Here is a 22,190-nt window from a genome sequence, read left to right as displayed (position 1 = left end):
ATCTACTCATCTTCCTCCCCAAGAGAAGCGGTGAAAAGAAGTCAAGAGGGATGTTTTTTTGAGACAGAGCTTTGTTCTTATTGCCCAGGCTGGAGTTCAATGGCGCAATCTCAGCTCACTGCAACCTCCGCCTCCTGGGTTCCAGCAATTCTCCTGCCTCAGCCTCCCAAGTAGATGGATTACAGGCACCCCCCACTAAGCCCAGCTAATTTTTTTGTATTTTTAGTAGAGACAGGGTTTCACCATGTTGGTCAAGCTGGTCTCGAACTCATGACCTCAGATGATCCACCCACCTTGGCCTCCCAAAGTGCTGGGGATTACAGGCGTGAGCCACTGTGCCCAGCCAAGAGGGATTTAATCAACAAAAAAACCTTCTTCCTCAAGGAATATATTTGATTCAGATGAGATGTGAAAGCAGGTTTGAGGAATAACAAACTCACTTTATTTTTTATTTTTTAGACAGGGTCTCACTGTTGCCCAGGCTGGAGTGCAATGGTGCAATCTCAGCTCACTGCAACCTCCACATCCTGGGCTCAAATGATCCTCCTGCCTCAGCCTCCCAAGGAGCTAGGACTACAGGCATGCACCACCATGCCTGGCTAATTTTTGTACCTTTTGTAGAGATGGGATTTCACCATGTTGCCCAGGCTGGAACAAACTCACTTTAAAAAAAAAAAGAAAAAAGATGGGCCAAGAAGAAGGTTCAGACGGAGTAAAACTTAATGGCACAAACCCACAGGCTCACAGTTTGAGAGTCCCTGAGACAACAAGGCCTTAGACAAATCACAGATATTAGAAGGTAGTCAGCAGCCACTCAGGATGTGCTTGGCCACCACCCCAAAGTCCTTGCAGGGAATGGCTGCTGTAGGCTGTGACCGACCCTCTTCATTAGAAACAACAGGCTGGCACTTGCTTTGTAAAATGCCGTCTGGGACCATGACCGTCTTTCCCTAATTCCAAAGTGGGATCACTTAACAATTACACACAGTATCCACAGTGTTAAGCAAGAGCTTACTTCTTTGACTTTCAGTGGTCTTCCACTCAGACTATGCTTGTTTAGGACTTCCGCAGCTTTTTTCATGCTCTCTTCCATCTTGAATTCAACAACACTATAGAGTCAAAAGGAAACGAGTCGAGTGAAACCAGTCCTACAAGTTAGAACGTTCAAATACCAATAAGTAACTAGACGATACTTACGCACATCCCTTTGGAGGAAGCCAGAGACCAGTCAGAAGAGCAAGGAAGGGGAAAAAGAAAAGAAAAAAATAGTAAATACCAATGACAGTTATAAACAAACTAAAAATATGATTTATGTCACAAAGGTAGTCTTTTAAAATGAACCCTTCTAAGGGGAAGCTGACAGAAGTGCCTCGCCTCGCCTTCCTTGTTAAAAGCTGGGCTCCTTAATATCTCCTTCTCCTACGCATTACCAGCATTGCACTAGAGCTGCTGACGTTTAATAAGCAGACCTAAATTCAGGGTCTCCAAGAAATCACACCAACTTTAGATCTGCTTCCCTCTGTACTCAATCGAGTCCTTACCATATTCCTCCTAAATCCATCCCTTCCGTAAGTTAAGCTCATCCTTTTGATTATTCTAAGCCATTCTATTGCACGACAGAAAATAGTTTATGTTCTCTTTAAACTAGGCCAATTTTGAACATTCAGGTTTTTAATATTTGGTTTACAATTTACTGGCACAAAGGCAACTTTTCGGAATCTTTGGTTCACACAACTTTCAAATTCAGCAAACAACCAAGAGTAACATTTTCTAGACAAGAACACACGTTTTACATTAATTATACCACCGCTAAAATTCCATGCATAATTCACACACAGCCAATTCCTCTGTTAACAAAGAGACAATGCTGCTATTGGTCCCCAGTTATCCAAATTGGGCATCCAAACAGAATACCAAAAAGCTCTTTGGCCAGCCATTTGGAAAAGCGGGACTCCCATTTGCAAATCCCCTCCCACCCCACTCAAATGTTTGGCAAAATCAAACATAGCTACTGTAACATGAGCACTCACTGCCTTCCTGATTTCATTCGATTCCACGCCACCATACAGTTACATTTTTCATGTAGTAAATCCACAGAAGAAATTCTCTCAGACACTTACCCTTGACTTTCCTTCAGCGTCCATTAAGAGCTCCACGTATGTTACCTCACCAACTACAAATCAGTTTCCAGACGACACATAAACCAAGGGAGAAAAGCCAAGAAAACAATGGGAATTTAGAACAATCATCAGCAACCTTGTATGGAGCCTCTGCCTTATAAGAAAGCCCAGAAACACTCCATATTCTCTAAACCACCGAACTAGGCATTACAGGTGTGCAGTAAAAGTAGGTAAAAACACGTTAACAATATGTCCTTGATTTTCCTCCCACCACAAACAAGCTATTCCACAGATTTCCGTATCAATTTCCCTGTCTGGAAGACTCATTCATGACTAGAGGCAATCCAAATCTATAGGAAAGAAGTCTGCATGATTTACTTTTCTGGGGAAGGGAGGAAGTTTTACACATACGCTCTCATTGGTGGCAAGTAGGTGAAATGCATACAAATTGCGATGCCATCGGGCTGAGCTCACATGCTATAAATACAAGGACGCATGTATGCGAAGGTATAAGCTCACAGGCACACACGGCCGCAGGGCCAGCTTCACAGGTGAGCAACCCGTCCAATTGTACAGAGCCCCGCACTCAGGGGCCCTGAGCTTGGTTTAATGCTGTTATCGCTGCCATGACATTCTTAGTTTTTTTTTTAACAAGAGGCCCCTTGTTTTCGTTTTGTGTTGGGCCCCACAAATTCTATAGCTGGTCCTGCACACAGCACTAGGCTCCACATCTGTAGAGGCAGAATGTTTGAATATAATAAGATCACAAAACCAGAGCAGCATCTGGATTCTCTTCAGTGAATTAGGCCAGGCTTCATTCTTGCTGCTTTCTAAACCTCCCCATTTAAAGGACACAAATAAATTCAAATTTAGGGCTCAGATTTTGTATCTAAACAGTTAAACAGACTCACATGATTCTAATCTACACAAAAGGGAAAAAACCAAAGCATTTCGAAAGTTTCTGCAGATTTTCCTCAAGGTTTGGATTGCCCATTCATGACCACCATGACCAGATGTTAGACTCCATCAAGACAACCACCAAAATGGCTGCTGAACTTGAAGATGGCACACAGAAAACAAACGTAAAGTGTTACCCTGGAGAAAACTATCTCTAACCAGACTCTCCAAAGTCAAAAAATGGGCTTTTGTTGTCCTCTGGATCGGTTTGGTTTAGCAGTACAAGGGTAAAAATAACCCGCTTAATGGCCTCAACAAGTCCTGCCTGTTCCAACTCTTTTGTTTAAAGGACATTAAAATTATGAGGCTATAGGAAGAAAAATTTTTAATGAAAAACAAGATAAAATTATTTTACAAAAAATTTAAAGATCTGAAGGACATATTTATGAATGGCTCTGCACACTGGTTGAAGGCAAGAAAGCCAAGTGTCCAAAGTTTACATCTAGAGCCTCACCATCTTTGTCCTCTCCTGAAATGTTTCAGAACTAAACTGACACTTTGCACAAAACAGGAGAGAGAATCATCAGTGCAAAGAAATGAAGAACAGAAATATGAGGGATCAGTACAATTTACTTTTCAAGTATGTACTCCTGTGGGGCAAACTGAAAAATGATCACAGCCAAGGGACAGTTGTACAAAGCGGCTTTATTTAACCCTTAAAAAGTAAAGCAGTTCCAAAAATGCGGCCGCCCTGAGGCCATGTTAAAAAGCCATTTGTTTCAAGAGCAGCAGCCATTCAAGGACCACCAACCCTTGTCTCCACTTTGATGAAAATGCCACATAGTGTCAAAATAGTGACTGAAGAGGCCCCAAGTTGATTTCCTACCAGCTATGACTACCACCTAATAACCTTTAAAAAATAAAAGACTCACAATTAATTCAAAACAGCTGCAACCATGTTGCCGAAATTCAAATCCCAGTTGCATGGGAAGTTTCTAGTCTGTGTCCATAAGACACTTGGATCAAAAAGCTGTAATTGCAACCCAGAAACCAAGCAAATCCAAACCAAACTTTTTCCCATGGCCATAACCACTTTAACAAAAAGAGAGCTTTAGAAATTAGGACTTTTTCCACGTTAACAGTCTAGTCTAGAAATAGCACATCTGACTCAATCCTTTGTATTAAAAATTTGCTTAAAACGTTCTCCTTCTTTTTACCTCAAATGCTATCATCGTTTAGCAGTCACCCGGGGGTCCGGCATGAGTAGTGCTGTCCCCGAGATCATCAGTAATGACCATCCTCCTCACAAACTCATAAAATTCCAACCTCTACCCTGAGAGACCATCAATTAAGTGTTAAGGGATCTGCAATAGCTGCTAATTCATACTTTCCTATAGGAAAATGGAGCCTTTAAAAGACCACCTCCCTTTTTCTTCTACAATAGCAAAGCAAAGATTTATTTCATGTAGTCAGCACAACTATCGACAAGAATGTGAGGGCAAAATTTGTCAAGTAAACACAGTCTGGTCACATTCTATGAAGTGAAGTTTAATGAGCAAACCATCCAGAGCAGATGACACAGTCAGGACTCAGGGGTAGAGGTGACAGCTTGGCAGTAGCAGCAGTCTTACAGAAACGGCACTCGCAGTTATTAATAAAAAATACGGTTGCTCCTCCCCCTGTGTAAACATGGATGGAATTCACGGAATCCCAAGAGTAGGCTGCTAAGACAAATTCTACTGCAGCTTAAAACATCAAAATATTGAAAAAACTAAGACATTAAAAAATCTAACACCAAATGTTATCTACCTATATTTAAAATGCTCTAAGAAATCATTTTTGACCAACATTTAAGTGAATTATTAAAAAGACTGCCTTATTCTTAAAACACATCAGGAGGATAAGCAGATGAGCAACCCAAAAAGAACTCAGGCGGTCCCTTGGAGCTACTGTGACCTCACTCTCCCGCACAAACCTTCAGCAAAGTGAGTATTTGTTTTTGTGTTCCCATTTACTGCTCAAGTCTGAAAAAGAAAAAAAGAGGGAATACAGTGCCGAAGCTTCACTGAAGAGAATTCATACGTGATAAGGCCTATATATATATTTTTTAACAAGAGTTGGGGGGACTTGAAAGTCAGGCATGTTGTCAAACATTCTTCACCTCCTAACGGTCAATTCTCAGGCTGCCACTCTATTGGGGGAGGGGAGTGCACAGAACACATGCACACTGTTTAATATAAAGACACCTTGAAACATGGCAAAATAATTATTCTACACACCTACTTGGCTTATGGACATGTTAGGAAATGACTGAGCCCACGCTCCTCCTTAATTGCGTGGCAATAACAGAACGTTATTGCTTCCCTAACACCAGAGACCACACAGGGTAAGCCAGACAGGCTGCACTGCTGGGGCTCAACCTAAGTATTCATATATATGAACGCTTTAGCATAACAGGCCTTTCTAAAATGCAGGCTGTGGCCGGGCCTGTAATCCTAGCACTCTGGAAGGCCAAGGCAGGCAGATTACCTGAGGTCAGGAGTTCAAGACCAGCCTGGCCAACGTGGTGAAACCCTGTCTCTACTAAAAGTACAAAAATTAACTGGGCGTGGTGGTGGGTGCCTAATCCCAGCTACTTGGGAGGCTGGGGCAGGAGAATCACTTGAACCCAGGGGGCAGAGGTTGCAGATCACACCACTTCATTCCAGCCTGGGCAAAAGAGCAAGACTCCATCTCAAAAACAAAATAAATAAAATGCAGGCTGCATTTCCAACAGAGGAAAATATGAAGGAGCAAGTAGACTGGGTAGAATTTTATTTAAATTGAAAATACAGTTCTGCCTAATAGACCCACAATGCAGATTATCTCCAGAAGCCAAGACGGAGGTTTTCTATTGGACTACACTTGCCCTCTGGGCCTTAGTTTTCTGTCAGCTGCAATTTGAAATTTACTTAAAGTGGTGTACTAAATACTAACAGAAGGATTAAGTGCTTAAAACAAATCTTCGCTTACACAAGTTAAACTGACTGCTGCTAAACTTGGGATTGACTGAGGGTAAACTACATCCCTGACCTTCCTTTCTTCCTCAACCTGGGCTCTATTTACTCACTGCAAGTGCAGCTCAGTCCTGCTCTGGTGGCACTGCCCCACCTGGGTGCTGCCGGCTGCCTGGTGAGGTCAAGAGAAGCAGCCCAGCAAGGAGCTTCCTCCACTCATACAGGACTTGATGGTCTCAAACAAATGTAGCACGACACTAAGTTTAAAAGCCTAAGATTGCCTTTTCTCACAGAAATCTTTATTTTTTCCACCCAGTCCTTATGGTCAATCACTTTAAGATGTGTATCCCTTTACCTGTCAGGATACAAACTGGGGAGCTGTGGCCTGTTAAGTCACTTTCAAAGGCATAAATGACCAGTTTACTTCCTATGTGGATTTTTAATAGGAAATGCTAGAATGCTGCTAAATGCTAAAATTAAAGCTGGGGAATATGCAGCTGGTATGAAAGATGGGGAAGAGGATCAAGAGTGAGGGAGGAGCATGTGAGACAATTTCCCCCAGGAGTATCCTTAGAAAAAAAGCTCCCCTCTTGGGCCTCTCAAAGCTAGCTACTTTAGTTCTGAGAGACTGCAATTAGATAGTGCTACAATGACAGAAAATTTCAGTTGAGGACAACTAATTCTAGTTCTTGTTCTACTCATCTCCTGAAACAAGGCTAAGATTCATCAGACCTTAAAACACAGACTGATAAAGAGTGCTTAGGTTACAACAGCCCCGATCTCTGTGTTTTGGAATTGAGACTAATACTTTTAGGGTTGTAAGTGCCTCTATCTGCCAGTTCTTCCTGTGTGTAAAGTCTTCAAAACACTTAAAACTTATGGACAACAAATCTCAAGTAAATATTTCAGATTTAAACTAACCACTTAAACATTTTTTGTATACCAAAACGGGAATAAAAACATCTTTTTTGAAAGCACAAAATAAGAAGAGTATTTCTTAAGAAGTCATATGTATGTAAACACAGTAAATTTCTTTAGACCTCACATACTGAATATAAGCATTATCATAAAAAGATTACTTTTCTGAGTAACTTTACCCACAATCCTATACTGCTAATAATTTAATTAAACAGCAAAGTAATTAATTTAACCAGTACAGGGGAGCTCTAAACAAGAACATTTTAAGGCTCATTAAAAATAACTGATTTACTGCACACCTGTAATTCTAAATTACACCACCAAAAATACACAGAGGGCTGAGCCCAGGCATTCGTAGCAGTATGCCAGGAAATATGAGAACCAGTTTGGAAGTATCCCAATCAACCACCAGGCTGGCTCCACACTTAAGAGTGCAAAATAGTGAATTGAGGTGAACTGCTTCTACATCCAGAAACACCATGGCTGCTGCTGCTACTACCAGCTTTAAGGTTTCCCAAACCAAATTACTGAATGGTAAAGCAGTAAAAATGTCACCTACTTTATCCAGCATGTCCCAAAACTGGTTCACACACTCCTAAAAATGAAAAAATAATTTGGCCTGCAATCTCTTACAAAATTCTAACAATTGCATTTTCAAAGCCACATTCCTGGTTCTTGGAACTACTATACCTTATTATCAATGGAAATAGCAATTCAGCGGTTCAACCAAATCACGAGAACACAAATTTGGAGGTTATTCCAAAAGCTAATTCGAATGAGGCCCAACTGTACTGTACAGAAATTCTAAGCTTCTATTGAAGCAGCAGTCCCAAAAACCAAGAACACTGCATCTGGGATGCAGCATGACACACCCTCAGACAAAAAGAAGAAACTGCACTCTTGCCCTAGAGCATTGGCAGGAATGATTTGGCTGATCAAGGCAGGCACATCAATCTCACACCAAAACGTTTTTCCATCTGTGTTATCTGGAGAAATACCACGTGGGAGCAGCACGCGTGACTGTACGGAGAGGTTCACAGTGCCTAGTGCTTCTTGCATGTCATGGTCAAAATAAGGGATGGGACAATGATGGCAGTGCCATTCATAATTTCAAAATCCAATGCAGGGAGCACCAGTACACATACCAAAATGGCCTATCCATGGGGCATCTCTGTCACTGAAATGTTAAATCATTTGACAAATCAAGCTCACATCTCTTTTCATAATGAATGCTCCAGAAAACCAATACCTTTCAGTCATGCAAAGACTCCATGAAGGGTAGTTTGAGTCTAGGTCGGGGTGGCGGGGAGGGCGCCTCAAGGCAATATACAAATTGTTCTCTACCACGGTGTTGTCTAAACCAGGGCTGAGCAGTCTCTTTAGTCCTAAGTGCCACCAGCAGGGCCAGGAATCAGGAAAGAAAGGAAGATGATAGCAGCACAGGAGGGAAGGAGGAGAGAGAGAGAGGACACCACAGTGTGCACGGGGGTGAGGATCACAGAGGCAAGCCTCCTCGGGCCTCCTGGTGGCAGCAGAGCTGGGTTGCTTCCCCTGCCCTCGGCTGGAAGGTGGACACCTAGGCTATGACAATCCACATCCTAAGGCACCGCGTTACAAAGCAGATACCTTATTTTGAGCTCTCCAATGGCCAATCTACTCTATTTTTTCCCAGAGGGGAAAAAGCCTAAAAGTCAAACTACAAGCTAATGTTTTATAGTTTGGAATCTGAGAAGCGTAAGGTCCAGCTACTACATTTTGATCCCAGGAAGACATCCACAAAATTTTAAGCAAGCTATCTTCCTGTGAAACTTAAAAAGGTTAAAAAAAAAAAAGAAAAAGAAAAAAAGGAAAGAAAGGAAAAATCTCTCCCACCTAACGTGCAAAATTCAAAAAATTTCAACACAAAAAGGCTCCCCGGAAGCCTAATCGAAGCCTTATTAACCATACTAAGCCAGTAAAATCAACTGTAGGCCAAAGGACCATACAAACCATCCTGTTTGACACACAGGGGTATGACCACAAAACAAAATAAAACAAAAAAAAACACAAAACGAAAAAAAAACTGAGGTGGGGTAAGGGGGCTTCACTCTTAAGCCTGGAAAGAACATGCTCTACCCAGAGCCGCTTCCACTGACCAAAAATAACCAAGGAATTAGCCACAGAAAAGGTGACACACCAACCTTCTCACCCTACTCAATCACCAGTACCATTACCTTTTTCTTTAACCAGGTCTTTAAGTGACTGCCATTTCACATCAAAAGGTATGTTTGTAATGAAGGCTCTGTATCTTTTAGTTGGATTGGCATATGGCTCAAAGCGATTGCCTCCTCTTTTTATGTTTTTCTCCTTCCTCTTCTCATTCTGAGCAGGTCGTTCTCCTTCACTGAATTCAAGAGAGAGAAAAAAAGGTAAAGGGTTTATATGTCAGCACAATGTGAAAGACAATTATTTGATTTGCCAGGTTTACAATTCCACACGAAGTTACATATGACACAAGACTAGTATTGGTCAGATGCAGTGGCTCACACCTGTAATCCTAGCACTTTGGGAAGCCAAGAAGGGGGGATCATTTGAGGCCAGGAGTTCAAGACTAGCCTGGGCAACACAGCAAGACCCTGTCGCAACAACAAAAAAATATATATAAAACTTAGCCAGGTGTGGTGGTGCACTTGCAGTCCCAGCTAGTAGGGAGGGTGAGATGGGAGGATCACTTCAACTCAGGAGTTCAAGGCTCCAGGGAGCTATGATCACCCTGCTGCACTCCAGCCTAGGGTGACAGAGCGAGACCCTGTCTCAAAAAAAGCAAAGACAAGACTAATGTTGGTTTTGAATTGAGACATTCAAAACCACAGGGCAGAAAGCATTCCCAAGGAAAGGTACACCTTCCTGGGCTTACAAAATACTCCTATGGACCGTAACAGAGACAATGAGGAGGCCAACTCCCTGACCAAGGTATGTTAATTCCAAGACAGAAACAGGAAAAGAGAAGGATGATTTCTAAGACTTCATGGAATGGAAATATGAGGTAGTACACACAGGCCCATCCAATTTTAGCTTCACAAATAAGTGTCTTTCAAGTGTTTAAAAAAAAGGGGGAGGGGCATAAAATGATGCAGCCGCCATGGAAAACAGTTAGGTGGTCACTCAAAATTAAACACAGAATTACTATGACCCAGCAATTCCACTGCTAGGTATATACCCAAAAGAATTAAAAGCAGGGACTCATACACATATACCAATGTTCATAGCAGCACTATTCACACAAGCCAAAAGGTAGAAACAACCAAGTGTCTACCAATAGATGAATGGAATAAACAAAACATGGACTATCCACGCAATGGGATATTATTCAGCCACAAAAAGGAAGGAAATCCTGACAAAGGCTACAACATGCATGAACCTTGAGGGCATTATGCTCAGTGAAATAAGCCAGTCACTGAAGGCCAAATATTGTATGATTCCACTTATTAAATCCCTATAATAAGCAAATCCATACACAGAAAGTAGAACAGAGGTTACCTGGGCCTAGGGGGAGGTAGAAATGGGAAGTTATTAAATACCGAGCACAGAATTTCATGTGGGATGAGAATAAAAGTTCCAGGAATGGGCAGAGGTGATTGTTGCAAAACACCATACTTCACTGCACACCTAAGATGGTTAAAATGGTCTATTTTATGTATATTTTAACCACTTTTTAAAAATCCAAAAAGGCGGAAAAGAAACCATCCCCTACACAACCCTACTATTTTGAAGCTGGGAAACTCGAGTCTGAGCAACCCTGAGAGGTGGAAGACAGCATGCAGATAATCCCACCTTTGGCAAAGAAGGGTGGCCGCTTTTCTGGCACGGCCTTCCCATTGCACTCTTTACCTTTGTGTGTTAGGTGCCACCACACTGTAACACCAACCATCTCTAGGCTTGGAAGCCCGGGCACTGGCTGACAGGGCTCTTTCCTCAGCTGCCAGCTCAAGCGCAACCCCTCTGACTACAGGGAGGCACAGATGAGAGCTGATCAGGAACAAGTGAGGAGCCAGAAGCCACCTCAAGTTTCTTAAGCAACTCAGCCTTGCACCTTCTGCTTCCTGAGCCCTGTGTGTCCCGCCAGCGAGAATCCAGTGACTCCCAGACCACAGGCTCTACTACAGAATTTGTGATCCATGACAAAACTGGAAAAAAAAAACAAAAAGCCAAGACTACTGTATTAATGATTTATAAAAGTATCTTTAACTGAAGAGCCGATCTTTATTCTGGGATATAACTTTCTTCCGTGGAAGAAAGGTAGTGTTTAAACACCAGATAGTAGCTGGAGAAGCTACTACTTCAAAATGTTAAAATAACATTTTAAAATGTTATTTACTTGAGGCCAGGTGCGGTGACTCCCATCTGTAATCCCAGCACTTTGGGAGGCTGAGGCAGGTGGATCACTTGAGGTCAGGAGTTCAAGACCAGCCTGGCCAACATGCTCAAACCCCGTCTCTACTAAAAATACAAAAATTAGCCAGGCATGGTGGCAGGCGCCTGTAATCCCGGCTACTCGGGAGGCTGAGGCAGGAAAATTGCTTGAACCCAGGAGGCGGGGGTTGCAGTGAGCCAAGATTATGCCATTGCACTCCAGCCTGGGCGACAAGAGTGAAACTCCGTCTCAAAAACAAAACAAAACAAAACAAAACCAAAAATTAGCCGGGCATGGTGGCGGGCGCCTGTAATCCCAGCTACTTGCTACTTGGGAGGCTGATGCAGGAGAATCACTTGAACGGGAGGCGGAGGTTGCAGTGAGCTGAGATCGCGCCACTGCACTCCAGCCTGGGCAACAAGAGCAAAACTCCATCTCAAAAATAATAATAATAATTAATTAATTAAATTAAATTAAAAATACGATTAATGTCTGTAATCCCAGCACTTTGGGAGGCCAAGGTGGGCGGATCACTTGAGCTCAGGAGTTCAAGAACAGCCTGGGCAACATGGTATAACCCCATCTCTACAAAATATTAGCTAGGCATGGTACCATGTGCCTGTGGTCCTATTTACTCAGAAGGCTGAGGTGGAAGGATAGCTTGAGCCCAGGAGCTGGAGTTGCAGTGAGTAGAGATCGTACACTGCACCCCAGCCTGAGGGACAAGAGTGAAACTCCATCTCAGAAAAACAAAACAAAACAAAACAAAAAAAACCCTAATAAAAAGATTGAGTGCCTAATCTGCGAAAGACCACCAAATAGTGACTGCCTACACTCTCTTAAGGTCTCCATGCCGTTCCCATGCGTAACACTCACTACTTTTGGAGTTTCTAATCAAGGAAAGGGTGCAGTTTGAAATGGCTATCCCAATACCCTGAAATTGTGATCACATCTCCTGAGGGACAAGGACCCCTCTGCCCGTGTGAGAACCATCCCTTATATAAAGTGATTCTTCACAGAAATCCCTTAAGTCCTGCACTGCTCTAATGCATGTAAGGTGTGGAGAGCACTATTCACGGCACCATCCCAGCTCCAAGGCCACCACTGAACTACCACATGACTCAAGCTCTTTCTGTCTCTAGTGCTTTACCAGCAAAACCAGCGCAACCTGTATGCATGGTAGCTCAGAGGGACACTGTGACAATCAACAAAGAATGGCAAAACAAAAAGCAGCTTATCTAGGGAAGCAGTACTGCATGTGGCTAAGAGCTAGGGTCACCATGTCGTCACTAGGCCTCGGTCCTATGGAGGTTACTACCTACACACTTACAGCTTTAAAAGAGACTCTTAGCACACAGTGAGGCAATGATGTATTTTTCTACCAATAATTTTATTGAGAAGGGTAGAGAGGGGGACTGATTCACTCCTAGCCTTCTATTGTTCAGGCTTTAAAACTAGCAAACCAGAGCCAAGGCTGAGAAAACCTAGGCATTATAATCATTACAGACTAGCAAAGGGACAATTTAGCTTTTAACCCTATGACTGCAAAATATGGTAATGGGGAAGTCCATTGGAGAACCACCCCTCCCAAAAAAACAAGCAAGCTAATCTTTGCAGGCTAGTATCTCTTTCCCTAACCAGAATAAAATCAAACAGCCGAGTGAAAGCAAAGGCCTGGCAGCATGCACTCAAATAATCCAAAACCCTGTCTTCTAATCTTGAGCTCACAATCTGACGTGCCTCCAAAATCCTTTTTACCGAATAAACAATCACTTTTTAAAGTACAGCAAACACTCAAATGCATTGTATACAGAATCTGATTTAAATAAAACAATTCAAATGGCTGTTTACTGAGTGGTTACCAAGGCAGTATCATGAAAGCAGCATGCTGCCTGGAAGTCAGGACGGCCTCCCCTGGAGTCTTTAGGTCAAGTTCCTGAACCTGGGTTTAAGTATTTAGAACAAGGTTTTCTTGATTGTCAAATGGAGTCAACTCTAACAGTACCTCCTCAGGAATCTACCCTAAATATATATTTTTATTTTTAAAAATAACCAATCCATCTGTTTCTGATTCACCCACAAAATTACTCAGGAAGGGGCCGGGTGCGGTAGCTCACGCCTATAATCCCAGCACTTTGGGAGGCCAAGACGGGCGGATCATGACGTCAGGAGATCGAGACCATCCTGGCTAACAGGGTGAAACCCCATCTCTACTAAAAAAAAAAAAAAAAAATTAGCCAGACATGGTGGCAGGCGCCTGTAGTCCCAGCTACTCAGGAGGCTGAGGCAGGAGAATGGCGTGAACCCGGGAAGCAGAGCTTGTAGTGAGCTGAGATCGCGCCACTGCACTCCAGCCTGGGTGACAGAGCAAGACTCCATCTCAAAAAAAAAAAATAAAATAAAATAAAAAATTAATCAGGAAGGGGAGCAGGTTAAGTCATTTATTTTATATATGATACTACATTTAAAATTTTTTTAAAAACCTATACATTCCCCTAAAATGAACTTTTTTTTACCCTGACTATACCCTAACTCTGAATCTTGGCTGACTTTAAATGGAACAGACTTCTCATCAAAATTAAGCAAATTCTATTCTCACACCCAGGAGAGAAGTAACTGCAAAGCAAGATTTCCAACCTGGGTTCCCAGATCAAGCTTGCTAGCTCACTGCATTTTTGGTCTACTGCACACTCCACTCCTAGTAGAGAAAGAATTCCAAAGAACCAAGTTTCTATTTTCCTCCTGTCTCTCAAAGGCTTTCAAGACAAAAATCCAAATTCACTGCCCATCAGCTGGCTGCCAGTGCTCCAACCTTAAAACGCTATAGCAACTTCAGTGTTTTTGTCTGTTTTAAGGAGTCTCGCTCTGTCGCCCAGGCTGGAGTGCAGTGGCCCGATCTCGGCTCACTGCAAGCTCCGCCTCCCGGGTTCACGCCATTCTCCTGCCTCAGCCTCCCCAGTGGCTGAGACTACAGGAGCCAGGCACCATGCGCGGCTAATTTTTTGTATTTTTGGTAGAGACGGGGTTTCACCGTGTTAGCCAGGACGGTCTCGACCTCCTGACCTCGTGATCCACCCACCTCGGCCTCCCAAAGTGCTGGGATTACAGGCGTGAGCCACCGCGCCCAGCCTGTTTCGTTTTGTTTTGTTTTTTGGTAGAGACAGGGTTTCACCATGTTGCCCAGCCTGGTCTTGAACTCCTGAGCTCAAATAGTCCTCTCGCCTCAGGTTCCCAAAGTGCTGGGATTACAGGTGTAAGCCACTACACCCAGCACAACTTCAGTTCTCAATAAAGCATACACTCAAATCTCTGCTCTTTGGATACTCTCTTCTCTGCCTCTCTCCAACCATCTTCTTCTTCTCCTCCACTTCCACACGTCTTCCTGTCATGGAGGAACAGGTCCCTGCCCCCAGCAGGTGGCGGGGGTCACCTCCTCCATTCTTTCTAGCAAGCAACTCCAACTTCTATCACAGCATAATTACCTTACTACAAATATGTTAATGGCCTCTCCACTCTGCATGGAGTGCAAAAGTATAGGCTTCTAAAGAGCTTTCCTTAAGACTTGTAATGAAAAAAAAAAAAGTTTTCCACAGGCCCTATCAAAAATATCCAAGTGTTGCCAGCTTCCTAAACTATCCTCTATGAAGCTAGTACTAGACTTTGAGACTTTGAGCCTTTCTCACAATGGCTATTTTATTCTACAACTTTCAGGTTCCAACAGTCCACATGTATTTGTAAAATGACTCAGTCACAAAATGACTATTTGAAAATGGACAGGGGAAAATGGAAAATTTGAGAAATGCACCCCAGATGCTATAATCCATTAATTTACCCTATCACCTAGCAAGGTTCTTCTACCAGCACTCCTTCCTGCATACGGTAAATAAATTTATCTTAAAGCCCTCCAAATACCACCCTCAGAAATCCTACCAGCTTCCGTAGACAGATGCTGAAAAAGTCAAAATTAACACATTCCTTCCCAGAGTTTTCAATAGTAAAATGCTGAGAATAGAGGAAGCTTTTCTCATTTCTAAGGGCCAGTAACCATGGTATTTTATTTCTCCCTACCTAAGGAGGGAAAGAATCTGGAATTTTCTCCGGATTTATTATCTAACAACATAGCTAGCACTTAGGGAACGTTCTTAACGTAAGCGCTCAACTAGGCAGGGCGCAGTAGCTCATGCCTGCAATTTCAGCACTTTGGAAGGCCTAGGCAGGAGGATGGCTTAAACCCAGGAGTTTCAGACCAGCCTGGGCAACACCCGGAGACCTCCTCTCTTCAAAAAATTAGCCGGGCATGGTGGTGCCGCGCCTGTGATCCCAGCTACTCAGGAGGCTGAGATGGAAGGATCGCTTGAGCCCAGGAGTTCGAGGCTGCAGTGATCTGTGATCGTGCCACTGCATCCCAGCTTGAGCAACAGAGCGAGACCCTGTCTCAAAGAAAAAAATTAAATATATAAGTGCTCAACCACATTCACTTTTAATCTCCATAAACTAAGCTTCACACATTACAATATGAGGAAGGCAAAATCACAGACAGAAAGGAAAGAAAACGGAGGGAGTTAGTATTTAATGGCTACACTTTCTGTTTCCGATGAAAAAGTTCTGGACATGAAGCAGTAACGGTTACAGCACACTGAGTCAGTGTACTCAATGCCACTGAATTGTACGCTTAAAAAACGGTTAAAATGGCAAAGTCTACGTTATGTCTATTTTACCACAATGAAATAAATGTCTGGGAAATCCAATGTGTACCCAGGCTTCCCCTTCCTTCCCGGCCGCTGGTCTTGCAGCCAAAACCTCTGTCTCTCTCAAGTGTCTGTAATCAGAATGAATGAGTTTCACCGGGGCACAAGTCGATGCTTCCTCTTTTAAAAGGCAAGGAGTCAAAGAGCCCCGAGCAGGACTCGAAAAGCTGATGAAGCCTGGAAGTAAATGAACCCGCCTCCTGACAGAACAGCTTCCCCGAAACACGGGAAAAAGGGGATTCCTCCCTCGACTTCGTGTCTGTCTGCTTCTGAGAGTGAACGCTGAGCAGCAGACCCCATCTCTCCACTAATACCTGCGGCGCACCCGGGGAGGAGGAGCGGGAAGCGGCGAGGGACTTGAGCCAGGGCCAGAGCGTGGGGCGAGGGGCGGTTCCGAGGGAGGCACTTCCCGCGGAGCGCGGTCGGCGCGCGGGGACTGAGGGGCGGGGCAGGAGGGGAGCCCCCTGACCCGGCCTCGCGGCCCTTCCTGACGCTTCCCTCGCTCGGTTACCGTTGACTCGGGCTGACTGCGCGCGAGGCCCCCGGCGCGCACCCCCTTTCCTCCCCCCACGTTACAGATCGGAAAACAGACCCCGGGAGGAGAGGGAGCGGGGGGTTGAAACTCGGCCCCCGAGATCACCCTCCCGGGGAGTGGTCGGGTAGGCCTCGGAGGCTCTCCGGTCCGGGCCCGCGCCATCAACCCCCATGCGCAGCGGCTGGGCCTGAGGCCTCGGCGACGGGGCTGGCCCCGGCCTGGAGAGACTGAGGGTGCCGAGGCTCGAGGCCCGGGGTAGGGGACGATTCTGGAGGCTCCCCTGGCTCCCCGCTCACGGCCCTGGACGCCGCTACCCTGGGCAGGCGGTACGGGAACAGCCGGGGCCGAGGCCGCGCCGGAGCTAGGCCGCCAACAGACCTAACGGAGCCGCCGCCCGCGTCGGCCGCGGAGGGGAACCCTTACCCGTGGCAAAGGACCGTGGGATACTCACCCCTTAGGGCCCGGAGCCCCGTTGCCGGTCGGCACGCCGGGCGCGCCGCTCTCTTCCTCCATTTTGATCTCCGTCGCCGCTACCTCGGCCGCCGCTTCGACCCCTGCCGCCATTTTCTCCGCGTCTGGGCTTTGTGTGAGCGAACGGGCTGCACCGCGCTGCGCCTGCGCGCCCACGTGACCCGACGCGACCAGTAACACCTGCGCGCGCCGCTGCCGGCTGCCTCCTTGGCCCCACTCGCCCCGGGCCACGCCCCCGCGGCGCGCAGGCGCAGACGGGCAGCTGTTGATTGCTTCCCTCTCGAGATATACTCGCTTTAGGCACCGACTGGCTGTTCCTGGAGCGCGTCCTCTGAGTCCGATAGAGGAGGCATCTCCCCACCCCACCCCACACAAACACCTAGACCTAGTAACTCTCAGCTTTCTGTAACCAGAGCTGGAGCAGAGGGGAAGCAACGATCCTGTCTAGAGATTCCTGGAAGTTTTAGATCAAGCTTGTCCAATCCGCGGTCCGGCACACGATTCGTAAACTTTCTTAAAACATTGTGTCTTTTTGTGTGATTTTTTCTTTTTGTAACGCAATTGCGCGGTTCTCCAGCGCGAACTTTGTAGGCAACAACGGAACGGCATGGAATAATATCAGAGTATTATCCATAATTCGCATTATAATTGCAAACAGTTCGGCCAGAAGAAATGGAAAACTTAAAATTCACTAGTAATGGGGCCAGGCGCGGTGGCTCACGCCTGTAATCCCAACACTTCGGGTATAGGAGGCCGAGGCGGCGGATCACCTGAGGTCAGGAGTTCGAGACCAGACTGGCCAACATGGTGAAACCGCGTCTCTACTAAAAATAAAAAAATTAGCTGGACGTGGTGGCGGGCGCCTGTAATCCCAGCTACTCGGGAGGCTGAAGCAGGAGAATCTCTTGAACCCGGGAGGCGGAGGTTGCAGTGAGCCGAGATCAGGCCACTGCACTGCAGCCTAGGAGATAGACTGAGACTCCATCTCAAAAAAAAAAAGATAACTATTGAGTACTGGGCTTAATACCTGGGTGATGAAATAATCTGTACAACAAACCTCCATGACAAGTGTTTACCTATTTAACAAACCTTCACATTTACCCCCAAACCTAAAAGTTAAAAACAAAATTTAAAAAAAAATTAATGGCCGGGCGCCGCAGCTCACGCCTGTAATCCTACCACTTTGAGAGGCCAAGGTGGGTGGATCACGAGGTCAAGAGATCAGATCATCCTGGCCAACATGATGAAACCCTGTCTCTACTAAAAATACAAAAATTAGCCGGGTGTGGTGGCAGGCGCCCATAATCCCAGCTACTGGGAAGCCTCAGGCGGGAGAATCGCTTGAACCCAGGAGGAGGAGGTTGCAGTGAGCCGAGATCGGGCCACTGCACTCCAGCCTGGTCACAGAGCGAGACTCCATCTCAAAAAAAATTAAAAATAATAATAGTAAAGAACGAGAGGACTCTGTTGCAATGTTGCATAAAATGAATTGTGACAGAATTTAGGGTGTATTCTGTACTAGGCATAATGCTAGTACATATGGTCTTATTTTTGTGTGCATTCGTGGCTGCAGTTTTATGGTGCTGTGCAGCCTCCAATGTGCCATTTTCCAAGTGCAGACAGTCGAATTGGCACCATCAGATGTTACATGTGCTTGTGGCAACTTGGGCAGTAAAATGCAGAGATTATCTTTTTTTTTTGAGACGGAGTTTCGCTCTTGTTGCCCAGGCTGGAGTGCAATGGCGTGATCTCGGCTCACTGCAACCTCCGCCTCCTGGGTTCAAGCGATTCTCCTGTCTCAGCCTCCCGAGTAGCTGGGATTACAGGTGCGTGCCACCATGCCCGGCTAACTTTTGTATTTTTAGTAGAGACAAGGTTTCATCATATTGGTCAGGCTGGTCTCGAACTCCTGACCTTGTGATCCACCTGCCTCAGCCTCCCAAAGTGCTGGGATTATAGGCGTAAACCACTGCGCCTGGCCTTCAATGCAGCGATTATCAATAATACTTTTTTTTTTTTTTTTGGAGACAGTCTTGTTCTGTCACAGAGGCTGGAGTGCAGTGGCACCATCTCAGCTCACTGCAACCTCCGCCTCCTGGTTTCAAGTGATTCTTCTGCATCAGCCTTCCAAATATCTGGGATTACAGGCGCACGCCACGCCGCCTGCCTAAGTTTTGTATTTTTTAGTAGAGATGGGGTTTTGCCATGTTGGCCAAGCTAGTCTTGAACTCCTGACCTCAGGTGATCTGCCCACCTCAGCCTCCCAAAGTGCTGGGATTACAGGTGTGAGTCACCGTGCCCAGCCTATCAATAATATTTCAATCTACCTTTGTAAATGATAGCTCACTGCAACCTTGAACTCCTGAGCTCAAGCGCTCCTCCCCTGCTCAGCCTGTCAAGTAGCTGGGACTGTAGGTGCACGCCACTGCACTTGGCTAATTTTTTATTTTTATTTTTTGGTACAGATAGGGTCTTGCTGTCTTTCCCAGGATGGTCTCGAACTCCTGAGCTCAAGCGATCCTACAGCCTTGGCCTCCCACAGTGCTGGGATTATAAGCATGAGCCACTGTGCTGGTCCTTAGAGGATTATTAAAGACAGGTTAACACCAAACTAAAACTCTTCTCTATGAAAATATTGGAATAGATTTGCAAAGAAAACAGTTTTCCTTCTCTCTCTCTCTGTTTCTCTCTCTTTTTGTAGAGACAGGGTCTCACTATGTTGGCCAGGCTGGTCTCTAACTCCCAGCCTTCAAGCAACCCTCCTGCCTTGGCCTCCTAAAGTGCTGGGATTTCAGGCATGAGTCACCCCACCTGGTCTCTCTCTTCCTCATGGCATGTCCTGAGACATCTGTACATCAACTCCTGGGGCACCACATGCCAAAGTTGGCCTGAGGAAAGATGGGTGTCAGGCTGTGTAGGGAGTTCAGCTGCAGGGACAAGGAAGGCCCCCCGAGGGGCAGGAGAGCTCATGCGCACAGATGTGATGCTCCCTTTTTGCAGACCACTGGCGCGTCAGTCACCCCATGCCTAGGAGGCCCTGCCCATCTCTCCGGCCATCTGCCCCTCAGTCACACTGCTCCAGCCCTGGGGTTCCTCCCTGCTGCTCTTCCTACAGGCTAAGCAGTTTCCAGCCTCTGGGCCTTTGTGCTTAGCTGCTTCCTCCACTTCCATGGCCACACAGGCTTCTCCTTGCCCTTCCAGTCCCGGCAGAAAGTTTTTCTTCCTTTGTGAGTGAGCTACATACCAGGCAGGGATTCATATGGAAAACAGACCTTGAGCAATCAGCTCCTCCACTCTGAGGCTCAGTTTGCTTAACTGAAAATATGGATAATAAGAAACGCACCAGGCTAGGCGCGGTGGCTCACGCCTGTAATCCTAGCAGTTTGAGAGGCCGAGTCAGGTGGATCATTTGAGGTTGGGAGTTCAATACCAGCCTGGCCAATATGGCGAAACCCCATCTGCACTAAAAATACAGAAATTAGCCAGGCATGATGGTGGACGCCTGTAGTCCCAGCTACTCAGGAGGCTGAGACAGGAGAATTGCTTGAACTTGGGAGGCGGAGGTTGCAGTGAGCAGAGATAGCGCCACTGTGCTCTCTAGCCTGGGCAACAGGGCGAGACTCCGTCTCAAAAAAAAGAAAGAAAGAAAGAAATGCACCAGAACTCACCTTTCAGGGCTGCCCTGAGCTTTAAAAGCAGACAGATGTCAAGAGCCTTTAAATATAAAAGAATCGGCAGGCAGAAAGCGCCCAAGAAGTAGGTGTTGTTATTAGAATAACTGCATTCTAGGCCAGGCTCGGTGGCTCACGCCTGTAATCCCAGCACTTTAGGGGACCGAGGTAGGTGGATCACCTGAGGTCAGGAGTTCAAGACCAGCCTGGTCAACATGACAAGACTTCATCTCTACTAAAAATACAAAACTTAGCTGCCTGTGGCCCCAGCTACTTGGAAGGCTGAGGTAAGAGAGAATCGCTTGAACCCGGGAGGCAGAGGTTGCAGTAAGCCAAGATCACACCAGTGCACTCCAACCTGGGTGATGGTGTAAGACTCTGTTTAAAAAAAAAAAAACACGTATTCTGCATCTTTCCTGAGTCTTCCTCCAAAAGGAGTCCTGGGGTCACCCCAGCTCCACTTCCTACAGCTCTGGGACCTTAGATTAAGGCTTCCCTGCCCTGGGCCTCAGTCTTCTCACCTGTAAAATGGAGGTAATAACCACTTCTTCCTTAACAAGTGACAGTCAAAGGAGGGAAAGACTCAGAACTATGCCTAATCTATAGTCACCCTAAGTCAGTGTGGATATTGTCACCATTTTTAAAAAATTGTTTGTTTGCTTTAGAGACAAGGTCTTGCCCTGCTGCCCAGGATAAAGAGCAGAAGTATAATTATAGCTCACTGCAGCCTGGAACTCCTATATTCAAGGGATCCTCCCACCTCAGCCTCCTGAGTAACTGTGACCACAGGTGCATGCCACCATGCCCAGATAATATATATATACATACATATACATATATATATATATATATACACATACATATACATATATATATATATATATATATATATATATATATATATATATATATTTAGTAAAGACAGGATCTCACTATGTTGCCAAGGCTGGTCTCAAACTCCTAGGCTCAAGTGATCCTCCTGCCGAAGCCTACCAAAATGCTGGGATTACAGGCGTCAGCCACCAGGCCTGGCCCATGCTAGACTCTCTACACTTAACTAAAAACTAATAGTGGCTAGGTGCAGTGGTGCATGTCTGTTGTCCCAGCTGCTGGGGAGGCTGACACAGGATTGCCTGAGCCCAGGAGGTCAAGGCTGGAGTGAGCCATGATTGTGCCACTGCACTCCAATCTGGGTGATAGAGCAACACCCCATCTCAAAAAAAGAAAAAAAGAGGCCAGCATGGTCTGTGGACTGGTAGATGCAAAGTAAGAGGAAATTGTTCTTACGTCTACTTTATTTTTCTATTTTTTGAGACAGAGTTTCACGATGTCACCCAGTCTGAAATGCAGTGGTGCAACTGATCTCGGCTCACTACAACCTCTGCCTCCCAGGTTCAAGCGATTCTCCAGTCTCAGCCTCCAGAGTAGCTGGGATTCCAGG

The 22,190-nt window shown here is 45.5% G+C and overlaps 1 protein-coding gene across 7 annotated transcripts in view; it reads right to left on the bottom strand.

Moving 5' to 3' along the window:
• Positions 1 to 17,294, bottom strand: part of HNRNPM (heterogeneous nuclear ribonucleoprotein M) — a 42,173-nt gene extending 24,879 nt beyond the window's left edge. For 2 of the 7 annotated variants that reach the window (XM_009252719.3, XM_002828589.5), the window contains exons 1-5: positions 17,059 to 17,294; positions 9,145 to 9,314; positions 2,121 to 2,173; positions 1,198 to 1,205; positions 1,016 to 1,109 (exon numbers count right to left, since the gene is read on the bottom strand). In XM_009252719.3, coding sequence (XP_009250994.1) covers positions 1,016 to 1,109; positions 1,198 to 1,205; positions 2,121 to 2,173; positions 9,145 to 9,314; positions 17,059 to 17,171 — 438 coding nt within the window. In that variant the 5' untranslated portion in view covers positions 17,172 to 17,294. Of the gene's footprint in view, positions 1 to 1,015; positions 1,917 to 2,120; positions 2,174 to 9,144; positions 9,315 to 17,058 lie in introns of those variants that run through there. The other 5 variants (XM_054538620.2, XM_054538622.2, XM_054538624.2 and 2 more) reach the window with 3 other exon arrangements.
• Between the last annotated feature and the right edge of the window lie 4,896 nt (positions 17,295 to 22,190).

Source organism: Pongo abelii, chromosome 20, assembly GCF_028885655.2.
Source record: "Pongo abelii isolate AG06213 chromosome 20, NHGRI_mPonAbe1-v2.0_pri, whole genome shotgun sequence".
Lineage (NCBI taxonomy): Eukaryota > Metazoa > Chordata > Mammalia > Primates > Hominidae > Pongo > Pongo abelii.
This window is presented reverse-complemented; position numbering and strand designations above follow the sequence as displayed.